The sequence below is a fragment of the Haemorhous mexicanus genome, chromosome 31 (genome assembly GCF_027477595.1).
Source record: "Haemorhous mexicanus isolate bHaeMex1 chromosome 31, bHaeMex1.pri, whole genome shotgun sequence".
NCBI lineage: Eukaryota > Metazoa > Chordata > Aves > Passeriformes > Fringillidae > Haemorhous > Haemorhous mexicanus.
Genome location: NC_082371.1, coordinates 2,202,403 through 2,215,910, shown reverse-complemented (window position 1 = coordinate 2,215,910; position 13,508 = coordinate 2,202,403). Strand labels below are relative to the sequence as shown.

The 13,508-nt window shown below is 63.2% G+C and overlaps 4 protein-coding genes and 1 long non-coding RNA gene across 7 annotated transcripts in view; all 5 read right to left on the bottom strand.

Moving 5' to 3' along the window:
- Positions 1-696: 696 nt before the first annotated feature.
- On the bottom strand, positions 697-1,795 carry LOC132340069 (C-reactive protein-like). 2 transcript variants are annotated; one of them, XM_059870840.1, is made up of 2 exons: positions 1,709-1,795; positions 697-1,375 (listed from the first exon to the last, which is right to left on the bottom strand). In XM_059870840.1, the coding sequence occupies exons 1-2, from the start codon at positions 1,770-1,772 to the stop codon at positions 780-782; spliced, it is 660 nt and encodes a 219-aa protein (XP_059726823.1). In that variant the 5' UTR covers positions 1,773-1,795; the 3' UTR covers positions 697-779. The 2 variants fall into 2 exon arrangements, with proteins under 2 accessions (XP_059726823.1, XP_059726822.1); XM_059870839.1 differs by having other exon boundaries at positions 697-1,405; positions 1,709-1,794.
- A 243-nt stretch (positions 1,796-2,038) lies between these two features.
- LOC132340074 (serum amyloid P-component-like) lies at positions 2,039-3,291 on the bottom strand. Its single transcript, XM_059870853.1, has 2 exons — positions 3,037-3,291; positions 2,039-2,880 (listed from the first exon to the last, which is right to left on the bottom strand). Exons 1-2 carry the CDS (start codon positions 3,098-3,100, stop codon positions 2,261-2,263), a joined length of 684 nt encoding a protein of 227 aa, XP_059726836.1. The 5' UTR covers positions 3,101-3,291; the 3' UTR covers positions 2,039-2,260.
- Positions 3,292-4,001: 710 nt separating this feature from the next.
- On the bottom strand, positions 4,002-7,597 carry LOC132340064 (atypical chemokine receptor 1-like). The gene is made up of 2 exons (XM_059870828.1): positions 7,202-7,597; positions 4,002-6,138 (listed from the first exon to the last, which is right to left on the bottom strand). The coding sequence occupies exons 1-2, from the start codon at positions 7,466-7,468 to the stop codon at positions 5,203-5,205; spliced, it is 1,203 nt and encodes a 400-aa protein (XP_059726811.1). The 5' UTR covers positions 7,469-7,597; the 3' UTR covers positions 4,002-5,202.
- An 893-nt stretch (positions 7,598-8,490) lies between these two features.
- Positions 8,491-11,225, bottom strand: LOC132340078 (uncharacterized). The gene is made up of 2 exons (XR_009489809.1): positions 10,533-11,225; positions 8,491-10,399 (listed from the first exon to the last, which is right to left on the bottom strand). It is a non-coding gene; the product is annotated as an uncharacterized LOC132340078 (long non-coding RNA).
- Positions 11,226-11,992: 767 nt separating this feature from the next.
- CADM3 (cell adhesion molecule 3) overlaps positions 11,993-13,508 on the bottom strand; it is a 28,968-nt gene continuing 27,452 nt past the window's right edge. For both annotated transcript variants that reach the window (XM_059870821.1, XM_059870822.1), the window contains 2 exons: positions 13,278-13,403; positions 11,993-12,123 (listed from right to left, as the gene is read on the bottom strand). In XM_059870821.1, the coding sequence (XP_059726804.1) occupies positions 12,005-12,123; positions 13,278-13,403 (245 nt within the window). In that variant the 3' untranslated portion in view covers positions 11,993-12,004. The remainder of the gene's footprint in view (positions 12,124-13,277; positions 13,404-13,508) is intronic.

The window sequence follows — 13,508 nt, the reverse complement described above, 5'->3', positions numbered from 1 at the left end:
GCTAAATCCTCCAGGACAGGGGGCTGAGCCCCCCAGGGCTCTGGGACTGAGGCCCCCGGGACACGGGATTGCCACCCCGGGGCTCTGGGACTGACCCTCAGGAGCTCCAGGACTGAACACCTCGGGACTCCAGGGCTGCACCAGCTGGACTCAAGGCTGGACCCTCTGGATCTGTGTGGGACATGGGGCTGTAGGGCTGAATCCCCAGGAGACAGAGCTGGACCCCTGGAGCTCCAGGGCTGAACCCCCCAAGAGCTCCAGAACTACAGACCCAGCTCTGGGTCTGAATCCCCCAGGACATGGGACTGTGTCTGCCTGGACATGGGGCTGAACCCCCCAAGAGCTCCAGAACTGCACCCCCAGGGCTCTGGGATGTGGGACTGAACCTCCCCAAGCCTGGGGACACTGGGCTGTCCCAGGGCTACCCCTCAACAGTCTTGGCCCCCAGGTTCTGCCCCCAGCCCAGCCCCACCATGCCTGGGGGCTGCCAGGGTGCACATACCCCCCCCAGGACTACCCTGTCCCCAGCTCAGCCCATGTCCCCAAACCAGAGCAAGGCCCTGAGCTGGGAGTTCTTTCCCCTGTTCCCCCCTCACCCTAGGGAGCTTCTGAGCCTGGATCCATCACCTGAGGCCTGCCTGGCCTTGGTGGGCCTCAACCCACTCCCCCGCCCCTAAAGACCACCAGAGCCCTAAAAACATTTCTCCATTTATGCAATGTTGGGTGGCTTTGGAGGAAGGGGTTACACAGCAGGGATTGGGGACACCCCCCACACAACCTCAGGGCTTCAGGTACACCTCACTCACAATCTTGTAGGGGAAATTCTTCCAGCCAAAAATGGGGGTTTGGACAGGTGAGTCGTACATGGCCGACACCACCTCGCTGGTGGAGATCCCCGTGTCCCACATGTACACGGATGAAATCTCCCCCACGAAGGACTGCTTGGCATCAAAACCACCCCCGAAGCTGTCCTGGTCCTGCCCCAGCAGGATGGATGCTGGCACTCCCACCATGTAGCCCTTCTGCAGCCCCTTCCTGGGCCAGGGATTCCCATTGAACCAGAAGCTCACGATGCCCGTGGAGGATTCCCAGCTGACGCAGACGTGCTGGGTCCCCCCGAGAATTTCAGGCACCGTGAAGGACAAGAACTGGTTCCCCACGTTGAAGTCATACTGGCCAGGTTTGGGCTTGAAGAGGAGGATCTCATTGCTCTCTTTTCTGGTGGCGTAGGAGAAGAGGCTGTAGGGCCGGGTGAGGTCGGTGTAGGACTTGAGGCACACGGTGAAGTTGTTCAGGGGCTTCTCCAGCTTGGCCGTCACCTGCACGTGGGCACTTTGGGACTCTTGGGGGAACACGAACACCGAGCTGCTCAGGTCTGGGAGAGGTGACACACAGGTGGCTGCTCCTGCCATCGACAGAGGTGACCTCCAGCATCAGCCCCTGGGGTGGGTGCCACCACCCACCCACTGCTGTCCCCCCATTTCAGTGCTCAGGGTGCCCCTTTGCCATTGTGTCCCCTCCTGCCACCCTTGCCAAGACCCCTGTGCCCTTGCACAGCTCCCCCTGGCAGAGCTCGGGGTGCCCCTTGTGGGTACCCCTGTACCCCTTTTGTCCCCACCCCCCACTCTTTGGGTGCCCCACTGACCCCAGAACCCCCCCTGCATGTCCCCATGCCCCCCAGGGAGTCCCGGTGTCCCCCTGCCACTACCTTGCGGGGCGGTGGGACCGAGGACTGCAGTGAGGATGAGGAGGCAGAGCCACAGCGGCCCCATGGCACCGTCAGACCCGGCCACTGTCACCACCGTGGGAAAGGGGGGACCTCGGAGCCACCCGGAGCCACTCCGAGGACACCAAAGAGTGACAGTGACTATGGTGGTGACACTGACCTTTGTCCCCAAGCCCCAGGACTGTTGGGAAATGACGTGTGAGCGTGGTGGGGACTGACTTTGGGGACAGTCCCCCTGTCCCCAAGGGAGGGGCCTTCCCATTCCTGACTCCCTGTGGGGCGGGGCAGCGCCGGAGCCGCTGGATCCGTGTCCTGCCCGTTCAGGGACGGCCGTGGGGCAGTCTGGGGGGCGTGGGAAGGGGATTGGGTGCCCTGGGTGTTGGTGACACTCAAAGGCACCCTGTCCCCAGCTGGAGAACCTTCCTCGTGGTGGGTTGTAGAGGTGAAGGCGTGCTGGCTGCTGGGGAGATGGGTGTGACTGACAGAGGTGAGGAGGGGACAGCAGGGACCGAGGCCACCGCCACCCCACGGCCCTCAGGCCCCCAGCACCTCCCGGAGCCGGGGTTTCACCACCACATCTCCCTTGACCTCGTAGCTGAGGCTGTTCCAGGCCAGCAGCGCGGGCGGCAGGCGCAGGGACAGGAAGGCCGCGCGCATCTTATCCGGCGACAGCCCCGTGTCCCACAGGTAGACGTCGGTCAGCTCCCCCGAGAAGGAGTTGTAGAGGTCGAAGCCACCCCCGAAGCTGTCCTGCTCCTGCCCCAGCAGGATGGCAGCCGTGGCCCCCACCGTGTAGCCCCTCTGCAGCCCCTTCCTCGGCCAGGGCTTGCCGTTGAGCCAGAACTCGGCGATGCCCGTGGAGGATTCCCAGCTGGCGCAGACGTGCTCCCAGTCCCTGCGGCCCTCAGGGACACGGAAGGTGACAAACTTTCCCCCCACGTAGAAGCGGTACTCCTCGGGTTTGGGCTTGAAGAGCAGGATCTCGTTGTCCTGGGCTTTGGTGGCGTAGGAGAAGAGGCTGTGGGGCCGGCTGAGGTCGGTGTAGGAGCGCAGGCACACGGTGAAGCTGCGCAGGGGCTGCTCCAGCTGAGCCTGCAGCACCACAAAGGCGTCGCTGGGATCCTTCCGGAACACGAACACCTTTCTGTACAGGTCTGGGGACAACACAGGGGACCTGCTGGGAGGCTGGCGTGTCCCACAGCCCTATCTGACTGTCCCCTGCTCCAGCATCCTCCAGCCCCGCTGGCCACGTCCCCCCGGGACCCTGCCCCACGCTGGCTCCTGTCCCCCCACCCCGGTGTCCCCCCTACCTTCCTGAGCCACGATCCCTACGAGCCCGGCCAGGACGGGCAGCCAGAGCTGCAGGTGGCCCATGGTCAGTGCTGGAGCCGGGCGGGCGCGGCGCTGCCGCCGGGTTTATGTTCTCGAGGAGGGGAGGGGACTGTCGAGGGGATGTCCTCAGTCTCATTCTCAGCAGCCTGGCGTGCCCGGGAGAGGCGATTTCATGCCCAGGGTGGGTGATTTCATGCCATCACGCGGCCGTGCCACAAGACCTGGGGTCACCCGCCTGCACGGGGCTCCCCTTGGGGCTGGGCTCTGGGTGTGTCCCCCTCCCCTGGTGGACATGTGTCCACCCAGGTGACAGGGACACCCCGGACACTCCTTCCCCAGGTGTGCCTGCTCTGGGCAACCCCCATTGGGGGACGTGGTTTGATTTGGGGTCATCTGAGGGGTGCAGGGAAAGGTTTCCCTGTCCCCCTGCCCTGAGCCACAGCTCAGGGCCACACCCCGGGCTCTGCTCTGTCTGTCCTGCCCGAAGGGACAGAGATGGAGCCATGGACACCAGGTGGCCGAGTGTCCTGGGGTGACCATGGTGACCCAAGGGGACAGGCAGATGGGAAGGGGGAAGGTTTTGCCTGCCCCAAATGACGGTGCCGGGCTGGGGGTGTAGAGTCCCTGCAGGGGTTTGATGGATCCTCAATCTGGGGACGATGTGGGCTCATTCCCCACTGAGCAGTCCCCCAGTTCCTCCAGGGCTTGGCTCAGGCAGAGCAGCCCCGTTGTCCCCACTCCTGTGCCCGTGTCACCCCCATGACTGCACGCGCCCAGCCCTCGTGGGCTCTGGGTATAAATGCCCCCACTCCTCCCTGGCAGGCTCCACAGCTTCTTAAGAACTTCTCCTGCCAATTTGGAGGCACGAGGAGCACACACCCCCCATTTCCCGTTCCCCCATCACCACCCAGTCCCATCCAGTGCCTTAACTGGGCTGGACGAGTGCCTCTGGCAGTTGTGTTTATTGTGTTTTAATTCCCACTGGATTCTCCTGGCTTGTCAGGAGAGATGGAAAAAATCCCATCACTTCCGAAATCTCCCCCTGGAGCTTGGAGGGGGGCTGGGGCTGAGCCTCAGGGATCCCCCAGGAGTCTGGGGTGACCCCCCGAGCAGCCTGAGGCACCCCAGGGCTTTCTGTGCTGGGCAGTTGGGGGGTCCGGCCCCAAAGAGGGGGCTGAGACCCCAAGGGAGGGGACAGAAGGCACAGGACGGGGGGTGCTGGGGGAGTGTTGGGTGTGGGACAGAGGCTGTGGGGCCGGGGGGGCACCGTGGGGCCAGGGGTCAGTGCCCAGAGGCAGATGCAAGGGTGCCACGGCTTGTGTCAGGTGGCCAGGGGTCAGTGCTGGGTGGCCCAGGCTGGTGCCCAGGATCCAGGGTGCCACGTCAGGTGCCAGGGGTCCAAGTCTGGCCCCGGGGGACCAGGGCTCAGTGCTGGGGTCCAATCCGGTGCTGTGGGTCCGTTTGGTTCTGCGGTGCAGTCCCGGAGCTCAGCATTCCCGGAGCTCGCCATTCCGGGAGCTCGGCATTCCTGGGAGCTCGGCATTCCCGGGAGCTCGGCATTCCCGGGAGCTCGCCATTCCCGGAGCTCGGCATTCCCGGAGCTCAGCATTCCCGGGAGCTCGGCATTCCCGGAGCTCGGCATTCCCGGGAGCTCGGCAGTCCGGGGAGCTCGGCATTCCCGGAGCTCGGCATTCCCGGAGCTCGGCATTCCCGGGAGCTCGGCAGTCCGGGGAGCTCGGCATTCCGGAAGCTCGGCATTCCCGGAGCTCGGCAATCCCGGGAGCTCGACAGTCCCGGAGCTCGCCATTCCCGGAGCTCGGCATTCCCGGGAGCTCGGCATTCCCGGGAGCTCGGCATTCCCGGACCTCGGCATTCCCGGACCTCGGCAGTCCCGGACCTCGGCATTCCCGGAGCTCGGCAGTCGCGGAGCTCGGCATTCCCGGAGCTCGGCAGTCTCGGAGCTCGGCATTCCCGGGAGCTCGGCATTCCCGGGAGCTCGGCAGTCCCGGAGCTCGGCATTCCCGGGAGCTCGGCATTCCTGGGAGCTCGGCATTCCCGGGAGCTCGGCATTCCCGGACCTCGGCATTCCCGGAGCTCGGAAATCCCGGGAGCTCGGCAGTCCCGGAGCTCGGCATTCCCGGAGCTCAGCAGCCCCCGGCAGCACCGGCATGGCGGCGGCAGCTCCGGGCGAGCAGCAGCGCCAGGGGCCCGAGGCCGCAGTGCAGCACCCCCAGCCCCTCGCTCAGCCCCAGCGCGATGTCGAAGTGCTCGAAGGAGCCGCAGCTGGGCTCCAGCAGCCCGGCCTGCAGCAGGAACTCCCCGGCCAGCCCCGCTCCGTAGGGCCCCCAGAGCCCCAGGAAGAGCCAGGCGAGCCCGGCTCCGCTCGCCCAGCTCGCCCTGAGGCGCGGCACGGCCAGCGCGGCCAGCAGCAGCGCCGCGGGCAGCAGCAGCAGCAGGCAGAGGCACAGGGCCAGGTGCAGCAGGTACAGCGGTGCCAGGATGCCCACGCTGCGCCGGACACAGGCGGTGCCCGCCGCCACGCCACTGACCAGCGCGGCCGGAGTGGCCAAGAGCAGCGCCGCTGCCCACAGGGCCACGGCCAAGCGGCGGCTCCGGGGGTCCCAGCGAGCCCAGGCGGTGCCGCAGGAGCCGCTGGCCACCAGCAGCGCCTGGGCGAAGACGCTCCAGTGCCACAGGAGGTGCGTGAGGCGACACAGCCCCGCGCCCAGGTGCCAGCCCCGCGCCACGCCCGCGGCCAGCGCCGGCAGCAGCGCCGCGAACAGCGCCGTGCCCAGCGCCAGCTGTGCCACCAACGCGCGGCTCTGCGGCCACCGCCACGCTTGGGGACGTTTGGCCAAGGCCACCAGCAAGGCGCCGGTGGCCAGCGCGGCCGCGGCGGAGGTGGCCGCCAGGAAAGGGGGAGCCACACGCTGGAAGAGGGGACAGAAGCGGTTGTGGCAGGGCGTGGCGTCGTAGTCCAGGAGGGTGTCGTTGATGTAAGTGTCATTGTCGTCGTAGGAGAAGTCGCCCATGATTCCCTCCAGGTCCAGGGAGCCCGGGGTCTCCAGGATGCCGGGGGTCTGCGGGTGAGGGGGGTGGGCATGAGGCAGGTGCCACATGGCCCTGGTCCCGGCCGTGGGGCTGGCCCTGGTGTGGGGATGGCGGGCAGGGCTGGGCAGGGCGGGTTATCAGGAAGGGACACACAGCGGGCACGGCTGGGGACAGCCGGGATGGGGCCGTTTTCTCCCAGGAGGGACACGGGGAGGATGCAGAGCCCGGAGGGTGAACACAGCCCCTATGGGGACACGGACCCCCATGATCCTGCCCAGAACTGGGGAACCCCCCATGATCCTGCCCGGAGCTGGGGAACCCCCCAGCATGATCCTGCTCAGAACTGGGGACTGACTCCCTGTGACCCCTCTTAAGGTCCCCAGGGATCCCCTAAACCCCGCTCAACACCCCTAAATCCCACTGGGGATTCCCATGATCATGTCCAGAACTGGGGACCCTCACAGTTCTGCTCAGTTCTGGGGACTTCTAATCCCCTAAAATCCCCTAAATCCCACTGAGCACTGGGGATTCCCATGGTCCTCCTGCTCAGCACCGGGGACCCCCTAAAACCCCGCTCAACTTCCCTAAATCCCACTGGGGATTCCCATGATCCTGCTCAGAACTGGAGACCCCCAGGGCTCTACTCAGAACTGGGGACTCCCTGTGACCCCTCTTAAGGTCCCCAGGGATCCCCTAAACCCCGCTCAACTCCCCTAAATCCCACTGGGGATTCCCATGATCCTGCTCAGAACTGGGGACCCTCACGGCTCTACTTAGTTCTGGGGACTTGTAAACCCCCCCCCCCAAAAAACCCTAAACCTCACTAAACCCGGGGGGTTCCCCTGGTCCTGCTCAGAACTGGGGACCCCCACGATCCTGCTCAGAACTGGGGACCCCCGGGGCTCTACCCAGAACTGGGGACTCCCTGTGACCCCTCTTAGGGTCCCCAGGGACCCCCTAAACCCCACTGGAGATTCCGTGATCCTTCTCAACACTGGGGGACCCCCATATTCCTCCTCACACCGAGCCACCCCCTCCGCGGGGATGTGACACCGCCAGGGACAGGAATTTGGGGCCGGGGGCGTCACTCACCACGGGGACACAGTTGCCCATGATGCTCCTCCGAGTCTGGGGGGCTCCGCTGGGTGCTGGGGGTGGCACCGGGGGTGGCCACTCGGACAGGGCACCCACGTGCCAGGAGGTGTTCGGGGGTGACTTCTCCGCTCCAAAAAGAGCCGAGGACTGCGGGCAGGAGATAAGAGGTGCCCCGGAGCCGCCCTGCCCTCTCTCTCCCGCCCTGGCAGCCGGCGGAAAACGGGGAATGGCGCTGCCGGGAAAGCCCCGCGGAGCCGCCACCATTTCTCGAGCAGGAAACCATCAGTTCTTGGCAGGACGAGTGAAATTAATTAGGGATTAATTGTCTTTTCCAAGCGCTCTGGGGTGTGCCAGCTCCGGGGAGGGGTCTGGGGTTCACCCCCACCTGGAATTTCCCGGTTTTTCCTCGGGAGGAAGGAAGGGCTCCCGGGGGTCATCCTGTGGCATTGGACCAGCTTGGTGACAGGCTGGTGGCCTTGGTGGCCTTTAGGGACATCCCTAAAGGAACGTCCCTGGAGAGGAGCAGGGCTGGGGGGATTGGGAATTGGGGTCCTGGTGGTAATTTGGGAGAATATTTGGGGGTGAAAGTGCTGGGAAGCGACAGTTTGGGAGGGGCTGTGGAGCAGATTTAGGGATGAAAGGCCCGGGGAGCTCCAGGGGTTGGGAATTGGGGTCGCTGCTGTTTGGGGAGGGTTGGGGGCCAGGATCTGGGGGGTCTTTGAGGGGCAGACTGGGGGGTGAAAGGGCTGGGAGCCTCCAGGAATTGGGGGTTTACTGTTCTTTTGGGGGAGCTGGGAATTTGGGAGAGGCTGAGGGGGCTCTGGGGGGGCATTTGGAAGTAAAAAAGGTTGGGGGGGTCTGGGAATTGGCAATTTGGGGGAGATTGAGGGGGAAGGGGCTGAGAAGGAATTTGGGAATTGACAATTTGGGGGGGTTGAGAGGGAATGTGGGAATTTGCAATTTGGGGGGGATTGAGGGGCAGATTTGGGAGGAAAAGGCTGAGGAGGAGGCCGGGAATTGGCAGTTTGGGGGGGGGCTGAGAAGGAATTTGGGAATTGGCAGTTTGGGGGGGTTGAGGGGCAGATTTTGGGGTGAATCCCTGGGGATCCCCAGAGATTGGGATTGGAGTTGCTGCTCTTTGGGAGGAGGTGCTGAGGGTGAGGATCAGGGTGGCTCTGGTGGGTCTGGGTGGGAGGTTTGGGGGCTCAGGAGGGGTTTGAGGGGGGCTGATCTCTGTCACCTTGTCCCACCACCCCCCAATCCCCAAATGCAGAGAGGCAGGCAGGTAAGGTGTGTAATCCAGATATATTTATAGGATTATTTTCCGAGATTAGCACAGGATATTAGAAAGGTTATAAAGTCACATCGACGGTCGTTGGCTCCCTTTTTATGTACAGACAAAAAAAACACAGCACAACAACACAGCCCAGCCTCTGCCCCCCCTGGCCTCTCCAGAGCTCCCCAAAATATGGCTTTCGTGTCTATTGAGAGTTCAGTGCCGGCCAGGAAGCCTCCAAGGGGGTCCCCAAATCCTCCTCGTGCCCCAACCCCGTGACTGGGTGGATGTGGAGCCACCAAGGGGACCCCCCCCCGAGGACGGGGTGGTGGCCTGGGCTCTCCCAGACACGGTGACACTGACCCTGCCACCTCCCCCCCCGCCGTGTGCGGTGTCACCAACCCCCAAGGGGACAAGGACAGGGGCCACACCCCGCCCTGTCACCCCCAGGCCACCCAGCCCCTGCTCCTCTGTGATGTGGGGTGTCTGTCACCCCCCAAGGACTCCACACAGTGACCCCAAAAGGGTCAGGGACTCGCTGTCACGTCACCATGGTGACATGGAGTGGCCCTGTCACGGCTTCCACCTGGAATCCTCCCAGTTCTGGAGGGTCCCTGTCACCCCAGGGCCACGCTGGTGTCACTGTCACCCCTGGCTGTGACACAAATCTCTTCCACTGCTCCCACCTCCACCCAACTCTTTGTCTCCTGCTGCCAGGAGTGGCTTCAGATGGAACCTCTGACCCCTCCCAGCCCCTCGGCAGCTCCCTCCAGGTGACACCAGGCCAGGTGACACCTCCACAGGTCCCCGCCTGCTTCCCGGGCTGCCCTGCCACACCTCACAGCAGGTGGAACCTCAAAAAACACCTCAAAACCACTAGAACCACCTCAAAACCATGTCACAACCACCAAAACCAAGTTAACACCACCCCAAAACAACCAAAACCACTTCAAAACCACCAAAATCGCCTCAAAACCACCTCACAACCAGGCTGGTCTCCTTTGGAGCAGCTCTGGAGCAGCAGAACCAGTGAGGAACTGAATTCCAAGAGGGAAAAGCCTCCCTGGCCCAGGGACCAGCCAACCCCACTCCCATCCCTGCTCCTGGCTCTGCCTGGGACCCCTCCAGCCCCCCAGGAGATGGAAAGGAGGAAAACCACCCCAAAACCACCTCAAAACCTCCGTGTCCTGCTCCTTCCCAGTGCCAACACTGCTCCTGACACAGCTGAGCCACGTTGGTCACCTCTGCGGTGTCCCCAGTGTCACATCCCTCGTTGCCACCTGTGTGTGGCACCGAGCTGGGCCTCCTCTGCCTCACCTGAGCCCCACTTGTGCCCCAAAGGTGACACGGGTGGCACAGGTGCCAGGTGCTGGCAGGGTTTGGGGGGGATGACACTTCCAGCCCTGTGGAAGAGGTGGTGAAATTCTTCCTGCACCTCCCAGGTGACGCTTCCCACTCCACCTCCTTCCTGAAGGGGCCCCTCATCCTCCAGATGACCCCAAAATCCACGAGGTGACCGCCCAGCTGAGGTTACACCTCCCAAAATCCATGGGGTGACCTACCAGGTGAGAGATCCATCCCAAAGGGTTCCTCTCCTCCAGACAACCCCAAGTCCATGATGTGACCTCCCAGGTGAGGTTACCCATTTCTTAAAGGGTTCCTTCTCCTCCAGATGACCCCAAATCCATGGGGTGACCTCTCAGGTGAGGTTACCCCTCCCAAAACCCATGAGGTGACCTCCCAGGTGAGAGATGCATCCCAAAGGGTTCCTTCTCCTCCAGATGACCCCAAAATCCACGGGGTGACCTCCCAGCTGAGGTTACCCCTCCCAAAATCCATCAGGTGACCTCTCAGGTGAGGCTACCCCCTCTCCAAGGTCCCCCTCATCCTCCAGACAACCCCAAAATCCATGAGGTGACCTCTCAGGTGAGAGATCCATCCCAAAGGCTTCCTTTTCTCCAGCTGACCCCAAAATCCATGGGGTGACCTCCCAGGTGAGGTTACCCCTTCTCCAAGGGTCCTCTCCAGATGACCCCAAATCCATGATGTGACCTCCCAGGTGAGGTTGCCCCCTCTCCAAGGGTCCTCTCCTCCTCCAGATGACCCCAAATCCATGGGGAGACCTCCCAGGTGAGGTCACCCCTCCCAGGTGAGGTTGCCCCCTCTCCCAGGGTCCCCTCCTCCTCCAGATGACCCCAAATCCGCCTTGCCCAGCCCAAGGGCATCTCCTGCAGCCCCCTCGTGCCCAGACTGGGATGTGGACCCCAGAACACCTCATGCCAAGGCTGGGGGTGCCCCGAGGATGCCAGGGGGGGCAGCCCCATCGTGGGGGTGCCCAGTGTGGGGAGGGCTGAGCTGGGGCTGCGCTGGACAGGTGGGGAAAGGTGTTTGGTTTTGTCTTGGAAGTGAAGGTGAAAGAGGCAGGAGGAAGGGTGAACCCCCCCCCCCGAGCCTCTGTGGTGACCCCAAACTCCCCAGACCCCAAATCCAGGTGGTTTGGTCGGGGTTCTCAGAGCCAAGAAGAAAATCAGCCCTTTCCAAGCTCATCCCTGCCCTGGGGAGGGAAGGAGGGGGCAGAGAGACCCCAGCCCTGCTCTGGGGGTCCCAGGGAAGCAGCCCCAGCCCCGGGGGTGCTGCTTCCTGCACTGAACATCTCAATAGATGGTTCAAATTGGCATTTCCAATCAGAGAATTTAAGAAAAATAAAATAAATAAATAAAAAATCAGGGGCTTTTCCTCTAGATTTGCCTCCCCCCCCCCCCCCCCCCCCAAAATGAACCTCAGCCCTCCCCCCTCCCGCTGGGGTGGGACCGGGGAGCTGTGGGGGCTCCTGGTCTCTCTGGGGGTCCCACCCTGGCCTTGCACCCCCTTTCACACACTGACTGCACGAGGACAGCTCTGCTCCTGCATGGACACTGCTCCACAAGAACCACCAAGGATAAAACCGGGGCAGGGGCTCGCTCTGCTCCCACCTGGAGTCACCCCCCCCACCACGGGGAGGGGACAACGGGGACACCCAGGATCCCAACCTCACCCCGGGAACCCGGAGCTGATTTTATCCTTGGACATCAAAGAAACCAAAAGGGAGAGAAACAAAGGGAAGAGCTACATCGACCCCAGCCCAACACCCCAACCAAGGGCCCGAAGCAAAGAGCAGCCACGAAACCAAAGCCAAAAAAATCAGAAAAGGTCCAAAAGGAAGGAGGAAGGAGTCGCTCACTCACGGGTTGGGTCTGTGGGGGTCGGGGCGTGGGGATGGAGGTGCAAGCAAGCAAACGGGGCCGGGGCTCTCGCCGTTGGAGTGAAGGATTTGTACAAGTTCAAGAAGCGTCAGCAGCGCCTCGAGGCCGGTGGCTCTCCCTGCTCTCTGTCCCGCCATCCCTCTGTCCGTCCGTCCGTCCGCCCGTGCCGGGCGCCAGAGAAAATCTGTTGGGTTTTGTGGGGTTTGTGGTCTGGTTGCCGTTGCCATCGGGGTTCTCTTGGCTCCATTTCTCTCTCTCTCTCTCTCTCTCTCTCTGACCCTTTTAGATGAAATATTCCTTCTTGTCGTCGCCGCCGGCCTGGCCGCCCTCGGCGTTGATGATGGCGGTGTCGGCGTCCGGAGCGTCGTCCGAGCCTTTGGCCTCGTGGGTCAGGTACGTCCCTGCGGGGGGGACGGGGACGGGGTCACGGGGGGCTCTGCCAGCGCCCCCTCCCACAGCCAAAGGGCCTGGAGGGCTCCGCTGGGCTTGGCTGCAAGGGCAAAGTCACTGGGATGGGATGGGATCAATGGGATGGGGTGGGATGGGGTGGGATGGGGTGGGATGGGAACCATGGGATGGGATGGAATGGGATGAGATCCATGGGATGGGATGGGATCGATGGGATAGGATGGGGTGGGATGGGATCCATAGGATGGGATGGGATGGCGTGGGATGGGATGGGATCCATGGGATGGGATAGGATGGGATCCATGGGATGGGATGGGATCCATGGGATGGGATCCATGGGATGGGATGGGATGGGATGGGGTGGGATCGATGGGATGGGATCCATGGGATGGGATGGGATGGGATCCATGGGATGGGATAAATTGGATCAATGGGATAGGATAGGATGGGATGGGATCCATGGGATGGGATCCATGGGATGGGATGGGATGGGATGGGGTGGGATCCATAGGATGGGATAGGATGGGATCCATGGGATGGGATGGGATCCATGGGATGGGATCCATGGGATGGGATAAAATGGATCAATGGGATGGGAAAGGATGGGATGGGATCGATGGGATGGGATCGATGGGATGGGAAAGGATGGGATGGGATCAATGGGATGGGAAAGGATGGGATAGGAACCATGGGATGGGATGGGATCAGTGGGATGGGATGCAGACTCACTGGGGTGCTCCAGGTTTTTGGGCACTGTCCACTTGTGGAGTGGCCAGAGCCACTCAGGCTCCAGACCCCCTCCAACCCCTCCTGCAAAAGCAGGGGGGTCCTGGCTGCCCCCCAGAGCAGGGTGGGGGGCTCTCCTCACCCATCACCACAGGGGGTGGCTGATGGTGGCGTGTCACGTGTCCCCAGGGCTTGGGCACAAACCTGCTGGGCATGAAAAGGGCAGGTGGAGGGAGGAGCTGAGGGGGACACGGGGACAGAGATGGAGAACAGGGCTGGGAGCTGCCTCCCCCTGCATTCCCTGGGACATTCCTGGGACATTCCCATGCTGGGCAGGACCAGGAGCTGCCTCCCTTCACCCCCCTGCCCTGAGACCCCCGAGGGCTCCTCCAGCCCCCCCTGCAGCCCCCCCAGGCCATACCTTTGTGCCTGATCAGGTAATGTCCCAGCACGATGAGGAGGCTGAGCAGGAGGAAGACGATGACAGCCACCACCCCGCCGATCATCGCGTGGTAGGTGCTGGAGGTCGAGGGCACCGGGCTGGCATCTGCCCAGGCAGGGGGAGGAAAAAGAGAGACAAGAAGGAGCTGAGACCCTGCAGGGCAGCAGAAGCTGCTGCTCCCCCCACCAGGAGCTCCATCCTGCTGTGGGT

What these genes read in the sequence shown, in the direction of transcription:
- LOC132340074 (XM_059870853.1), bottom strand. Translation starts at nt 3,100, where the DNA reads ATGGGCCACCTGCAGCTCTGGCTGCCCGTCCTGGCCGGGCTCGTAGGG. An exon ending in AGGGATCGTGGCTCAGGAAG is followed by an intron (nt 2,881 to 3,036) that starts GTAGGGGGGACA and finishes TGTTGTCCCCAG; the next exon opens with ACCTGTACAGAAAGGTGTTC.
- LOC132340069 (XM_059870839.1), bottom strand. Translation starts at nt 1,772, where the DNA reads ATGGGGCCGCTGTGGCTCTGCCTCCTCATCCTCACTGCAGTCCTCGGT. An exon ending in CGGTCCCACCGCCCCGCAAG is followed by an intron (nt 1,406 to 1,708) that starts GTAGTGGCAGGG and finishes TGTCGATGGCAG; the next exon opens with GAGCAGCCACCTGTGTGTCA.
- LOC132340064 (XM_059870828.1), bottom strand. Translation starts at nt 7,468, where the DNA reads ATGGTGGCGGCTCCGCGGGGCTTTCCCGGCAGCGCCATTCCCCGTTTT. An exon ending in TGGGCAACTGTGTCCCCGTG is followed by an intron (nt 6,139 to 7,201) that starts GTGAGTGACGCC and finishes CCTCACCCGCAG; the next exon opens with ACCCCCGGCATCCTGGAGAC.